This window comes from Castor canadensis, chromosome 6, assembly GCF_047511655.1.
Source record: "Castor canadensis chromosome 6, mCasCan1.hap1v2, whole genome shotgun sequence".
In the NCBI taxonomy this organism is placed as follows: domain Eukaryota; kingdom Metazoa; phylum Chordata; class Mammalia; order Rodentia; family Castoridae; genus Castor; species Castor canadensis.
The window spans coordinates 165641172-165654966 of NC_133391.1; the positions used below are offsets into that span (position 1 = coordinate 165641172).

Sequence of the window (13795 nt, forward strand, 5' to 3'; positions counted from 1 at the left end):
ACGAATAATACCACACTGTGTGAATAGAGCAATTGATTCTCGTTATGTGGTCAGTAGACAAAAAAGCATGTAAGGTCTTCAGTTCTGATCTTCTGCTCATTTCTTACTGCTGGAATTTCATATTCACATCTTCTTGTTGGATGAGTACGGACATGGCAAGTCTCATTTATTCAGCCTGCCCTGCTCAGCTTTGGGAACGGATGCATTCTCAGCTGGCTGACCAGCTGCCTTTGTCTATTTGGCATGGAGGTTTAGGGATTTCTGGATATCTGAAACAGTAATTGAAGTTGCAATAGTACCAATAGTGAGGTGGCCTCTGATCTTGGATTTCACACCCTTGACTTTCCTTATTGTCTTCATTACCATCCTCTTTAGGCTGTCTTGGCAAGAAGGACCACTGTGGAATTGAGCTCTATAATCCATACATACTCTGTATCACTGGTCGACCTTGTTCTCCAGCACCCACACTGTCAATACTGTATTAATTCTTTGCAAAGGAGGGTTGGAATACTTTCATCCATGCCCAGGGGATATAGGCATGAAGCAAAGTGGGAACCTTCATCTGTGGTAGGGCCAGCATTGTTGGGCCTGGCCTTCAGGATGCTCTCAGAGCCCTCCTTTTCCTCACTCTCACTTCCTTTTGATAATTCCGTGGGTAATTGCATGGAGGGCCCCTACCCCTAGATAGCATCTATGCAGCATCAAGACAGCATCCGGTGCATATGGACTGCCTCTATCTGAAATTCCACTAGCTCCTATAACATTTTCTGTCTCCATACTGTTTTCTCCAGAACTACCACACTCCACAGTCTCTCTACCTCCTTACACCGAGAAGGTACCTCCTGGGGTTATTCTTCTTCGTGGCACAAATACATCTAGTGAACAAATACATCTCTTCCTTGGTGTCATTCCTGTTAATGAAACCATAACTGTTTCTTACATTGAACTATTTTACAGTTCCCCAAATCTTTGTCACAATGAATTTCTCATCCCCACTGGTAAGTGCAATCATTGTGAAGCTCTGTCCACTCTACGCTACCATTACTCTCTGCACGCTCCCATGGTGCTGAGCAGGAAATTGGTGCTACCAGGATGCTGGGTGTTGCTGGGTCTTGATTGGCCTGCACACAGTTGCAGTGATGGTAATTAGATTAGCTGTGGATGGGCTGCTCAGGGCTGCCTAGGGTCCCACGTCTTTGCCTCTTACTCACAGAAGAGTCCATATAGTTTTTGACTCCTCCCAAACTACTAATAGCCTGTTGCTGACCGAAACCTACTGATACATGAACAGCCCCTATACACCTTTTATTTGTTATATATGCTTTACATTGCATGGTCCATTCATGAGTTTTTTCTAATTGTGGAAAAACCTCTAAACAAAAAATCTCCATGTAAATGGACCCACACAGTTCAAACCCATGCTGTTCAAGAGTCAACTGTATTTTCACAATTAATTTTTGTTACAGCATGTATCAGTATGTTGTTCCTTTTTTTTGCCAAATAATACTCCATTGTGTGGATGGACCGTATTTTGTTTATCAATTCATCAGTTGAGTTAATGATACAGGATTTCTATACAATGGGATATTATTTATTAATTTAGGTATTTCTACATTTTGCTGCTATGAATAATGTACCTAGGAGCTTACATGTCCAAGATTTTGTGTAAACATATATTTTATATTTCTCTCAGGTCTATGCTTAAGAGTAGAATAGTGGGTCATGCCATGATAGCTCTACGTTTTAAGGAACTGCTAGACTGTTTGCCCAAGTGAATGCACTGATTTTAAATTCCCACTAGCAATGGACAAGAGTTCAAACCTGTGCACATACTTACCTACACTTGTCTTTTTTCTTTCAGGCATCCTAGTGGGTGTGAAGTAATATCTCATAGTGGTTCTAATTTGCATTTCACTAATGACTAAGGATGGGGAGCATTTTTTCATATAGCCCCTTGTGATGTGTGTATATTTGTAAATTTTGGCTTCTGACCATGATCACTAGCTTGTAACTTCCCCCTAAAGGCAAGTCATAGAAACTCTAATTTTCCCCTGCTTTAATTGGATATAAAAATTCACCTTGTTTGATAGTAGGGTCATAAGACCCTGCTCATCCAGAGAAATCATGACTCATGTCCTGGAGGAAGGAATATTGCAGAAAGAAGCCAAGAAATACCTGGAAAATACCTTGCTAGATTTCAGTCTATTAGCAATCATGCCTATGAATTGGAGTTTCCACAAAAACCCAAAAGGACAGAGTTCAGAGAGCTTCCAAATAGCTGAACAGGTGGAGGTTCCTGGAGGGTGGCACCTGAGAGGGCATGGAAGCACCACACCTCACTCTGTGCAACTCTCCATCTGTATCATTTGTAATATCTTTTGTAATAAACTGATAACTGTTAGTGTTCTCCTGAGTTCTGGGAGCCACTTAAACAAATTAATCAAATCTGCAGTTTTCTGCATGCAGATGTCCAGATTTATAGCTGGTTGGTCAGAGCACAGTTAGAAACAACCTGGGGCTTGAGACTGGAATCTGGAACCAGTGTGGAGGGGGCAGTCTTGGGGACTAAGTCCTCAGCCCATGGCCTCTGGAACAGTCTCCTCATAGACAGGCTGAGAACTGAATTAAAAACCAAGACACCTTGCCCCTCCCCCCATATTTGACACCGGAAATATTCTGTGTTGTGTGCATAGAAGAAACTGAGTTTGAGTTGTTTTTTCTTCTGTATCTTCAGACCCCTCCTCTCTGTTCTTCCCTCTTCCTACACGTTTCTGAAGAGACTTCAATGTACAAAGAATGGATAAAAGCTATTATGTTTTCTATGATTTTACAATCTTGTTAATGAGACAACACAGGGGCCAAATGAGAGCCCAGGCAGTAAGAGGTTGGGGAGTTTAGAAACAGTGGTGAGCACAAGACCCAAAAAGTTGTGGAACGATGATGGTGACGTAGGGAGGAACTGAAGGGACAGAGAGTGGAACTATTCCCCTATGTTGCTTCAAAAGCAGTGTGTTAGGTGACACTGAGAAACAGAATCTACATGCCTTGGTCATGGGAAAAAAAAACCCAGAGTGGAACGTTACTCCAGAAAAAGAACTTAAAGTAACAGTGAATATCCCATGATGTCACAAAATAGAAGGCTTGATTCATTTATTTATATTTTGAATCATTTACTCCATAGTTAATGGCACATGGTTTAAGGTCACTCTAGGAAGATGCTGAGTTAGTAAAATCAGACCTCCAGATCCAGTTATAGACACTGTATGCCCCCGGTTTAAACTAAGACAATCCTCACCTGCATGTTCAAACACCTTAACCTGTGGCTATGTAAATGTGTTCATAAGTAACTCACCACTTGCAAATATCTTCCCCTTGTCACTTGTCCTGAGCCCTGTGTCTTGCACATATGTACTTCTATTATTTAAGTGCTGAACCTTATTATATTTATTGGTTGACTATTGGGTTTCTGAAGAGTAAGGTCCATATTTGCTTTTCTCACCATATAGTCCATTGACTACTGAACTGTATCACAATTGAAAGTGCTGAAAATACTGAACTATACTGAGAGGAGCCAGGAACACACAGATGTTATTCCTGTTCAGAAGCTAAGATAGAAAAAAAAAATGTCTTCTTTTGAAAAGCATCTCTTTGGAACCAGGAAACAGAAGGAAGAATTTTGACAGTAGACTTTTTATTTTTATTCAGCGGCTCACGAGCACACACACAAGCCAATGTGTAGTTCCAAGTTTCTCCCTTGTAGATATTTAGAGCCCAAGTGCTGAGGTATCCAAGGGACCAGGGCTGCCATCAGATAAGGCAAGGTGCTCAGTGGAGAGAAACCCAGTGTCTGAAACAAGCGTGAAGTCCGGACAGGGCTCAGACTGAGAACTTCTGGTCTGGAACTCTTGTAATCCTCCTTTTAGTGACTTCAGGGTCTGGAAAAGCCCCAGGACCTACAGATGAACTGTATCCACAGGCAGGGACTGTAACAGGCCTGCTGTAGAAAGGAGGTGGGAGTATTCAGAAGGGAGAGACAATGGCTGAGTAAGCCAAAAATGCAAGGGACCGGCTGTGGCTTTAGTAGTTGGCTCATTACCATATCACCAGACTTTGAAGGTGGAAAGGCCTTAGAAGTATCTCTAGCATGAGTGGGGGAGATGCCTCCAAATTTCTCACGTTCTGTACTTCTAAACTCCTGCCAAAAGGAGGAAAGAAGACGAAGAGGATTAATCTTTCACAAAGTTGATCGACACATTGTTGAACTGTAAGGTTCTCTACTGTTAGCTTCTTATTGCAGAATGACCACAGCAACAATATACGATGCTGATCCAAGAGTATTTGATTTTATAATTGGGCTCAGCATCCCTATATGATCTTCCATCCATCACAGTTCTTGCACTTGATCAACCATCTGTGCTTCTCAGAGTTTTAAACCACACTTTGTTAAAATATGCACATTCAAAGAAGTTTGAACATTAACCTCTTCATTACATTCTCTGTTGTGACACAGCTCTAAGCAATCTAAAATCATGCCTTAGTAAAGTTGAGAACTCTGTGCCTTCTAGTACATTCTAGTACCTTGTGCCCATGCTGTCTAGGAATTGATATTGCCACATTTTAAGGGACATGCCTCATTTGATATTAAATTGTTATTGATGGACACAGAATCATGTTTCTTAGCAACCCTTCAAAAATCCAGTTAATGAGAGCTATTTTTGAAAAAAGTAACATAATCAGTTTCTATAGTGAATCTAAGAGTGAAGCCCAAACCAGGTCTATAACTTTCCTGGGCATTTTACTCTCGCTCTTTATTATTCATGTAGTAAAGTAGACACAGCCACCTTTGTGATGATTTAGAGAAAAAGAAATGAACATTTTGGAAAGTGAATGGTGTGCTTGCTTACTAACAATGAATTTTCCAAAATACTTACTTCATTCAATAAATGGTTATTTTGAGAAGTTTTGGGGGAGACTATCTTTACTTATGACACCAAAGTATAAAAGTAAAATAAATATGAATACACAAAATAACAAAAAATTCTTTATTCACTCTTCTTCAGATGCTGCAAAGGAAAGATGTGGTTAGGACAAAATTGTGTTGGATCTGAATGCATTGCTTAGGGTTTGCCTGACCTTATTCTTCTTTCAGCAGCTGAAATGGAGAATGCATTCTGCATGATTAAGCCTCCTAAAAGGATGACCAAGGTCTTGCTTGAGTTTAACCTTCAGGGTAAGGTAGGAGTTGTCTGACCTGGTCAGCTATGTAAGCACTCCACCTTTACTCCCTGTGAAGTTGCTGGGGAGAGGCAGGGAAATTCAGATAAGGGAAACAGAGATTTTGAAATATTTACATGTGCATACACATAAACACACATGTATGTGCATTTCTCACCTCATCTTTTTGAAAAAGAGGTACAGTGTTTACTATTTTTAAATATACACAACAACCAGGCCTAGGATAGCAAAGCCTTTCCTAGCAGGTGTCCACAGGGAGTTACCTTCGATGAATACATAAAAGAATGGTTCCCAATCAGATTTATGAATACATAGTTTTCAGGAGTGCTTACAAATATTTGAAAAACATAATTGCTTACAGTAGGATTCAACAGGCTAAATTTTTTCCCTTCAAATAAATTTTGTGTACACCATTCACTTACTTAGCAAATCTCTTCTTTATAAATAAAGACATACTTGAACCCAGCTCTTGTTTGTATTATCACAAAGGTATAGTTTTAAAAAGTCTGAATTGAGTCTTAAATGGTCCTTCCCTACATGGATTTGTAGAGGTACTCCAGAAAGAAAGGGTGTCCTAAAGATTTTGCCACATCATTTTTGTCCTGGTGAGCAAAACCCAAGTGAGTGAAGAGTGGTTGTCTCAGTAGGAGCATATGGAAAATAAGTCAAGATAAGATTTATTTAAGTTTAAAAAATTAAAGTAAAAATCTTAATTTTAAGTCTTTATGTACTGCTTAATTTTCTCTCTTAAACTCTAACTTTGTAATTAGATTACTTTTTTTTTTCTGTGCAGGCTAATCTTGATTCATCTGAGAATCCTGGGGATAAGAGAGGTAAAGGTAGCTTGACTTTCTGTCAGGAGCTGATGGATTGAATGTGGAACTGGCTTGAGAGAAATTTAAAGCTTTAGTACGGTTGGTCTAAGGAGGAGACCTAAACATTTCCTGTTCATGGAATTCAGTGGAGTTTAAAAGTGTTCTTTCTTGAGAGTAAAAGGCTTTAAGGAGTAAAGATTCCAAATTGAAAGCATCCCTGTTTTCCATACTTTCTTTGCATGTGCATGATGTTGAACTTTCTTTGGTATTTCCAGATCGTTCTTCCTTTAACCAGAGAGATTCATAAGGGTAGGGATTTGTGTCTCATTCATCATTTTTGCCATGAACAGTTCTTGGCACTGTTTGATTGATGAGTAAATTAATGAAAAAATTAATGAAAAATTATGGCACGAGGTGGAGGTTGAAAGAGTGAGAAGAAAGTTTCTACGTCATTGAAGTGGCTTGTAGTAGACACTTGCTATAGAATGAATTGTGCCCCACCCCCAAATTAATCTGTTGATGCTGTAGCCCCCGGTGTGGCTGTATTTGGAGATATGGCTTGTAGGGAGTAATTGAGGGTAAATGAGGTCATAAGAATAGGACTTTAATGGACTGGTGGCTTTGTAAGATGAAGAGAGAGAGAGAGAGAGAGAGTTTCTGTACGCACACATGCACACATGCATGCAGGCACACATGCACTGAGGAAAGGCCATATGATGACATAGCTATCTGCAAGCCAGGAAGAGGGAAACCACTTTGGTATCTGTATCTTGGACTTCAATCCTTCAGGGCTGTGAGAAAATCAGTCTGTTGCGTAATTGCCCAGTCTATGGAATTTTAGGTAGGACAGCCTGTGTCAGCCAAGACAACACCTTAGTGGGTTGTTGCCTTTTCTTCCCTCCAGCAAGGATGGGTCCCTCAGTCTTGCTGGCTTTACTGGTCAAAGTCGATTGGACCCAGGTGAATGTCAGACCCAAGATTCTCTCTGTAGGAATTGGGGTCAAGATATACTTGTCAGTCTATCTCTTCTAGGTGCTTGAACTAAGTCTTTGTAAACTTGGGTGTCACGAGGCAGCACCCTTCTGCAGTGTGCATGGATAAGTGAAGGACTGCAAAGAGCTATGCTGAGGAGAAGCAGGGGTTCAAAGCCAGTCATACAGGAGTCAGAGAGGAGCTGGTTGGATGCTGCCCCTCTGGGAGATACGCCTATATCCTCCTTGTACCCCAGCCTCTTTCCTTAAGCCAGTTTGAGTGGGTTTCTGTTTCTTTTCATCAAAGCAGCTTGACAAAGATGAGGCATTTTGAAATTCACTTTTCTTTCTGGCTTAAGTTTTCAGAAAGGAGAACACAGACTGTGAAACATGCACAGCTTATGACAAAGTCTCCTCTTTATTGGCAGAAGAAACTTTTCTAAGTGCCCAATTCTAGTAATTCTCTGGCATATTTTCTTCCCGATATTCTTCTCCCAGTATATAGTCCTGAGATAGAGTGTAGTTCTGTGGTTATTTCTGTCAATTGACGATAGATGGTATACATATTTTCCAAATTCAAAATGGCAACTGAGAAAGAAAACTGTCCCAAACAAGGTCTGGTACAGATTTTTTTTTTTTGCAAATATAATTTATAACTCCTTTGGGGGAAGTAATTAGCATTCCTGAACAATTTTCTGATCAACTTGATAGAGGTCAAGGAATTCTTCTGGAAAGTTATGTGCCTGACTAGCTACCCAGCTAACACCTGACTTTGGGGGAGTCTAATGTCATTAGACATATTTTATACTTCTCATATCTGAGTATAGTTTTAAAAATTCAAAACCATGTATCGTATATAAATATAAAATAATATGTGTCATTGATATTTAACTCACTAATGAGAGATCCAGCTGGTGTAAGAATTACAGGAATTTCCCAAGTACTTATCATCAGTGAAAGATTGCAAAGTTAGATATTAAACTGGTGAATGTCCTCTATGACAATAAGACTTTTGTGATTATCTTTTGTCCCAGACAGAAATCCTTTTCATTTTTCACTGGACAGAAATCTACAAGTTAACCTCTTACTTCATAGTCTGTGTTCAAATATCAATTCAAACATAGGGACGTTCCCCTGAAGAATCTTGGTGGGCCAGTTCTACTGCTCAAATATAAGACTGAAAAAAATCACACGAGCTTTCTTCTTTCTTATTTCCAAGGTTTGTCTTAAATGTCAATTTTTGTTTTTCTATAAATATATCTAACAGAAGGAACATCTTTGAATTGGCTGCCTCTTCTGGGGAGAATTTGAAGCAAAACTTTGACACATGCTTTTCTCAATTTGGCTGAGAATTTGCTTAGCATTTTAATTTAAAAAATTATTAGTAAGGTCATCCAAGTGCTAGAAATAAGCTGTTAATTGGATATATTATTTCATTTGCTTTTGATAATTTGAGCCATACTTTAAAGATCCAAACTAAACTAGATAATGCAAAGATAATTTATGTTACAAGGAATTCATGTACATATGTCATTTTTATTATCTTTTTACTCACTAATCTTTTCCCTATCATTTAAGTGATGAATTGTCTATATTCAGAAATAGGTAGAAAACGGTGTTTTGATAAAACAGTAAAATCAGCTTATAATAAAAATAAGAAATTTTTATTAGCACATTGTACTTGGCAAAAATAAACATAATTTTATTATACGTATTTCATGCCAGCATTTAACATTATTGTAGCTGCATTCTTCAAATTGTTTGTTAAATTTTACTATTAGATATTGAAGTCTGGACATTGTTTTTTTTTTTTTTTAACCAGTAACACATTCTCCATTTTTAGATAGAAATATTTCGGATAAACCACAAAGCAAAGGGGAAAAGACATTTGGCCTTTCTTACTGGTAGGTACTCTTTTAGCTTAATCCTTCTGTGGCAATTTAATATTTTCTCTGATGGTTGAAAAAATTCAGTGTGCTTAGCTTTCTATGTCATAGATTTTATTTTTGTTGAAAGTCTTAAGTTTTAATTATCAAGTATTATTATTACTAAAGTTTTTGCCAATAATGGACGTTATATCACATTTCTCTTCTGTTCTTTTTGTGTTGGCTGTCTATGAGCAAGGAACGAGTAAGAACAGGATCAAGAGCAAACCCATAGTTTCCCTGAGGAAGAAGAAATTTTGCCTGTGCACTGCAGCTTCAGCTCCTGCCCAAGTTTCTTGCCTTCTCTCCAGATTTCAAACTTGGCAATCCCCACAGTCTTGTGAGCCAATTCACTGAAATAGATCTCTTTATGTATATAACATATGCAGTTTGCATACATATGTGTGTATGTATGTGCGTGTGCCCACTTATATGTCTATATGTGTATATATCCTACTGCTTGAATTCCTCTGGTAAACCTGTGATTAATATTATACTTTACAACTGATGAACAAGGCTAGAAACTTTTTCCTACAAAGCTGCAAGGTAGGCTGAGCAATAGTTTCTTTCTAGTAGAGGTAGGCAAAGGAGAATAAGATTGAAATGTGAGTGGGTAGACCTCTGCATTGTTGGGCTTTATATGTGAATTTAGTACCAATTTGTTAACTGATATTTCCTTCATTGTATGTTGATGCTTGTTAGCTCACAGTTTTTGACAGGCAACAAAAGTTTCCCTAAAAACCCTGGAAGTAAAACAGTTAATAAGCTCTATTCAATAATCAGTCTCTCTTTCTCTTCTCTCTCTGCCCTTCCTCTTTCCCTTCCCCAATGTTTGTAAAATAGGAAGAAGTTACTCTTATATGATTGTTGTGATGGTCAAAACCAAAGAATTTCATGGAAAACCAGGGAGCTGACAGAGCACTGCAAAGCTGAAAATCAAATGTAGAGAAGAAAATGCATGATTATAAGTATTGCAGTGTACCAAAGAACAGCACAAAAACACTTGGTTTCTGGTTCTTTTTCACTCAACAAATAGAGATGTGGCCTCCAGTGAGTAAGTCTTTGTTTCATTTTCCACGAAATGATCATCTTTTCTTTAAAATGAAATCATCATCTAGGCTGGTTATTCTCAGACCTGAAATTTTATGATTCCATGCAATTAGTCATTGTGCCTATGCCACTCTGTGGGTAAATGAGAAATAAACCATCCTGTGTTCATTCAGTTAGTCTTCCTAAATTCAAGAGCTGTTTTTTGGAATACTCATTGTGTGCTGGATAATACAGCTGCCAAGCATGAATCTCTTGTTAAAAAAAATCCATAGATTGTGGTTTACTTCAAAATCTTTTAGGAAAAGAAATGGAAGTATTTTCCTGAGGCACGTTAGTGTAATTCCTAAGTAGTGGGGCAGTTTCCAGCCATAGCCAGGGCAGGCAAGACCTAGGCGTTTAGGAGCTCCTCCACCTCAAGCATCTTCCCATCAACCTATCACTCCCTTGATTAGCAGATCTCTGAGCTAACTCCATTTTCAGAGGTCCAGTTTGAGCTTGTAGCTGTGGGGAGAACATGAGAACTGGCCAATCTGGCTATCTCATTGTGCCCAACAATTGATCTATAATATTAGGAAGCCAGAGAGGGGTTCTCTAGGGGAATAGTGCCTAGGGTAGAGATTCAGTATATATTAATGGTAGACTGGCATGGAAAGGGAAGGTCTGAGACCCAGACCAGAACCAGGGGAGTCTGTTCTAGCTTGGAGATCCTGAACAGCAAATAGGCTTCTGTGAGCAAAAGCAGTAAGGAACATCAAAGACAAAGATGTCATGTTCTCAATTTTGCCTAAGATGACACAAATCAGAAAACTGTAAGATTGTATTTGCCCACCCATAGCCCTGCTCTCTTGCTGGAATCAGCCAGCAAATTGCTAGGGCTCACAGCTTCATTCTCTCATAGCCTTGGGGAAATCCCTTCATCTCCCTCTCTTTGTCTCCTCTGTAATAAGGGCAGCAATGATAATGGTTAAGTTTAGCGGGTATTTTAGGATAAAATGAGTTAATGCACAATAATCACCCAGAAAAGTGTGAGTTTTCATTCCCCTTCTCACACCTTCCCTTCACCAAGCTGAATTTCATCTCTATTAAAGGAATATTCTTTTTTTTTTTTGGTGGGACTGGGGTTTGAACTCAAGGTTCTGAGCTTACAAAGCAGGTGCTCTACTGCTTGAGCCCCACCTCCAGTTCATTTTGCTCTGGTTATTTTGGAGATGGGGGTCTCATGAACTATTTGCCCCAGCTGGCTTCCAACTGAGATCCTCCTGATCTCAGGCTTCCAAGTAGCTAGGATTACAAGTGTGAGCCACTGGTGTCCAGCAAGGAATAATTCTTTACTTGAGGGATGAGTTTTGAATTTTTCTAAGGCGATTATTAGGGCAATTATAGGATATTTACTCTGATGACATTCTAATGAGGGAGCAGACGATGACACTGTGCAGTCCCTGACAGAGCAGGGGTGGCCTTGAACTCCCAGTTGAACCTCTTGCTTCTGGCTCCTGATGAAATGCACTTTTAATTTTACCTGGTTTTCACTTTTAAAAACGTGGCTTCTAGAAAATAGAAACGTACACATGTGTCGTACATTATATTTCTACTGCACAGTGCTGGACCAGTTGAGATAGGAGAGTGTGCAGATATGAAATATTTCCATACAAACTCCTTTGGAAAGTGCTTTAAGGCAGAGTTCCTGGGAACTCATATGTGCCAATGAAGGTATTGCTCCGATGGATGAGTGGACAGTATTTAAGAAATTAACTTTGTCACCGTTAGTTTAAAACTCACAGTTAAAAATTTCCATTGAGTTCTAAGACGAAGACACTATTGGAAGATACCTGACAAGGAAGCAATGAGAAAAATCTGAGAACAGTTCAGGGCTGTGGAAAACTGTGCGAATTAAAGTTGAAACCTTCTCAATTCCATTTCGAATTATTTTTTTTTTCCCTCCTGAAGCTAGAAACACTTAAAATTGTGCATTCAAGCAAATTCCAAACAAGTGGGTTTGGTTTTGGTCCTGCGGGAGTCGGTCCGAGCCCGGTTGTCCTGCAGGTCGCTGAGGCTCAGGAGCCTGGTAAGGGCGGCAGGAGGGGGCGCGGTCCAGGCGTTGCATTGCAATGCTCGTCGTCATGGCAACCGCGAGAGCTGCAAACAGCGGGTGAACGGCGACGCTCGGCCGGAGTGGACTCCAGGGACATCTGCGGGCCGGGGGCGGCAGCGGCGTGGTTCCCGCCCCGGGCCGCGGCCACCAAGCTGCCAGTGCCCGCGGAGAACCGCAGCACAGCGCCATGGACAAGCCGGTACCGTGGGTGCGCCGTCCGCGTGGCTCCCACGCAGCCATCCCCGCGGCGCATGCGCACTTGGGAGGCCCAGAGCTTCTGTGCTCCGCAAGGGTGGTGTAGTGGCCAGGGAGGAGCAGGCTTTTGTCTTCGGGTTAAACTTCGGGGTTTGGAATTTGAAAGCGCTTTTGTGGGTTTTTAGGCCTGGAGCTTTGCAGGTGATAGTGGTGATAGTCCCGTCCACCAGCGCACCAAAATGCCAAAGCAGTAGGATCAGTGATCCCTGTCCCCACTCCCTCCATCTTCACCCTGCTGTGTTTTCTTTTCCTCTTGCTGCTGAAAGGTCACTGGTTGTCAGCGACGTGGATTCAGTCCACCCATTGTACCATAGGAAGCATCAAAGATATCCAGGTGTGGCCATGGTCGCTTTTGTGTCAAGTTTGTTGGCTGTTACTAGCTCTTTAAAATTAGCCCTTGGGCAAAAGCAAATGTTTAGTTCCCTTGGAGAGAGGGGGAGGAGGGTGTGCAAAAAAAGCCCCACTGGATGGGTGCCGCGGTGCTCAGCAGGTGAGACGTAATAGGCGACTGCGCATTCAAATGAGCGTTCCCTTTATTTGGTCTTGCTATTCTTACTGTGTGTGTGTGCTTCTGTTTATGGTGCTGGGGATCCAGCCTAATCAAGGCAGGCAAAGCATTCTATCAGTGAGCTATACCCCCATTCCTCTTTTGTTTTTTAAATGAATATTGTGAATGAAAAAAGTAATCCAGGTAAAAAGCACTTATGTCCAAGGGAGATTGCATTTATCTGTATTTTCATTTAGCTACACTATCTTTAGCCACGCAACTATAGAAATCCATTATGCAATCAATAACATATGCACCCTATCATGATTTAATAAATATACGTTTATACTTATTGAATTAAGTAATGATGTACCAGGCTGGGCGTGTGGTTTAAGTGGAAGAGCACCTGCCTAAATCTGCTGCTCTGTGCTCAAAGTCCAGTGCAGTCAAAAGAAGAAAAGAAAAAAAGAAACAATGTATATATCTATAGTTTATCTGCTTTACCATTTCCTTCCTCTCTGGAAGATTCTTGAATTGATTATTTTAATTGACAAAAATTGTATGTATTTCTCACGTGCCACATGGTGTTTTGAAATACGTGTGTGCTGTGGAATGGCTAAGTCGAGCTAATTTAGATGTGCATTTCCTCACAGAACTCATTTTCTGGTAGTGAGAACATAAACTCTACTCTGATTGTCAAGAAATGCAAACATTGTTACTACTCCTCACATGGTACTTGAACTTCTCCTGTCTAGCTGAAATTTTGTGCCTTTTGATCAACCCTGCCCCAAAGGGACCTGAGCCCCTATCATTCTACTTCTGTAACTAGGGGTTCAACTTTTTTAGATTCTTCTTGTGAGGCCATGTAGAGTTTCTCTGTAAATATTTACTTTGCTCAGAAATTGCTGTTTTATTCTTGCAAGCATCGTGTTATGGTAGATACATGTTTTTATGTTATTTGTCTG

General features: G+C 40.2%; 1 protein-coding gene, 1 long non-coding RNA gene and 1 pseudogene across 3 annotated transcripts in view; 2 read left to right on the forward strand and 1 right to left on the reverse strand.

Annotated features, from left to right (window-relative positions):
- LOC141423941 (uncharacterized) overlaps nt 1–9369 on the forward strand; it is a 46348-nt gene extending 36979 nt beyond the window's left edge. Inside the window, exons 2-3 of the long non-coding RNA XR_012448707.1 lie at nt 8865–8925; nt 9146–9369. This is a non-coding gene — a long non-coding RNA (uncharacterized lncRNA). The remainder of the gene's footprint in view (nt 1–8864; nt 8926–9145) is intronic.
- Nucleotides 163–1012, reverse strand: LOC109674269 (Y-box-binding protein 1-like; annotated as a pseudogene).
- Nucleotides 9370–12155: 2786 nt separating the features above from the next.
- The window catches only part of Dnah5 (dynein axonemal heavy chain 5), a 312016-nt gene continuing 310376 nt past the window's right edge, over nt 12156–13795 (forward strand). For both annotated transcript variants that reach the window (XM_074077723.1, XM_074077724.1), the window contains exon 1: nt 12156–12287. In XM_074077723.1, coding sequence (XP_073933824.1) covers nt 12276–12287 — 12 coding nt within the window. In that variant the 5' untranslated portion in view covers nt 12156–12275. The remainder of the gene's footprint in view (nt 12288–13795) is intronic.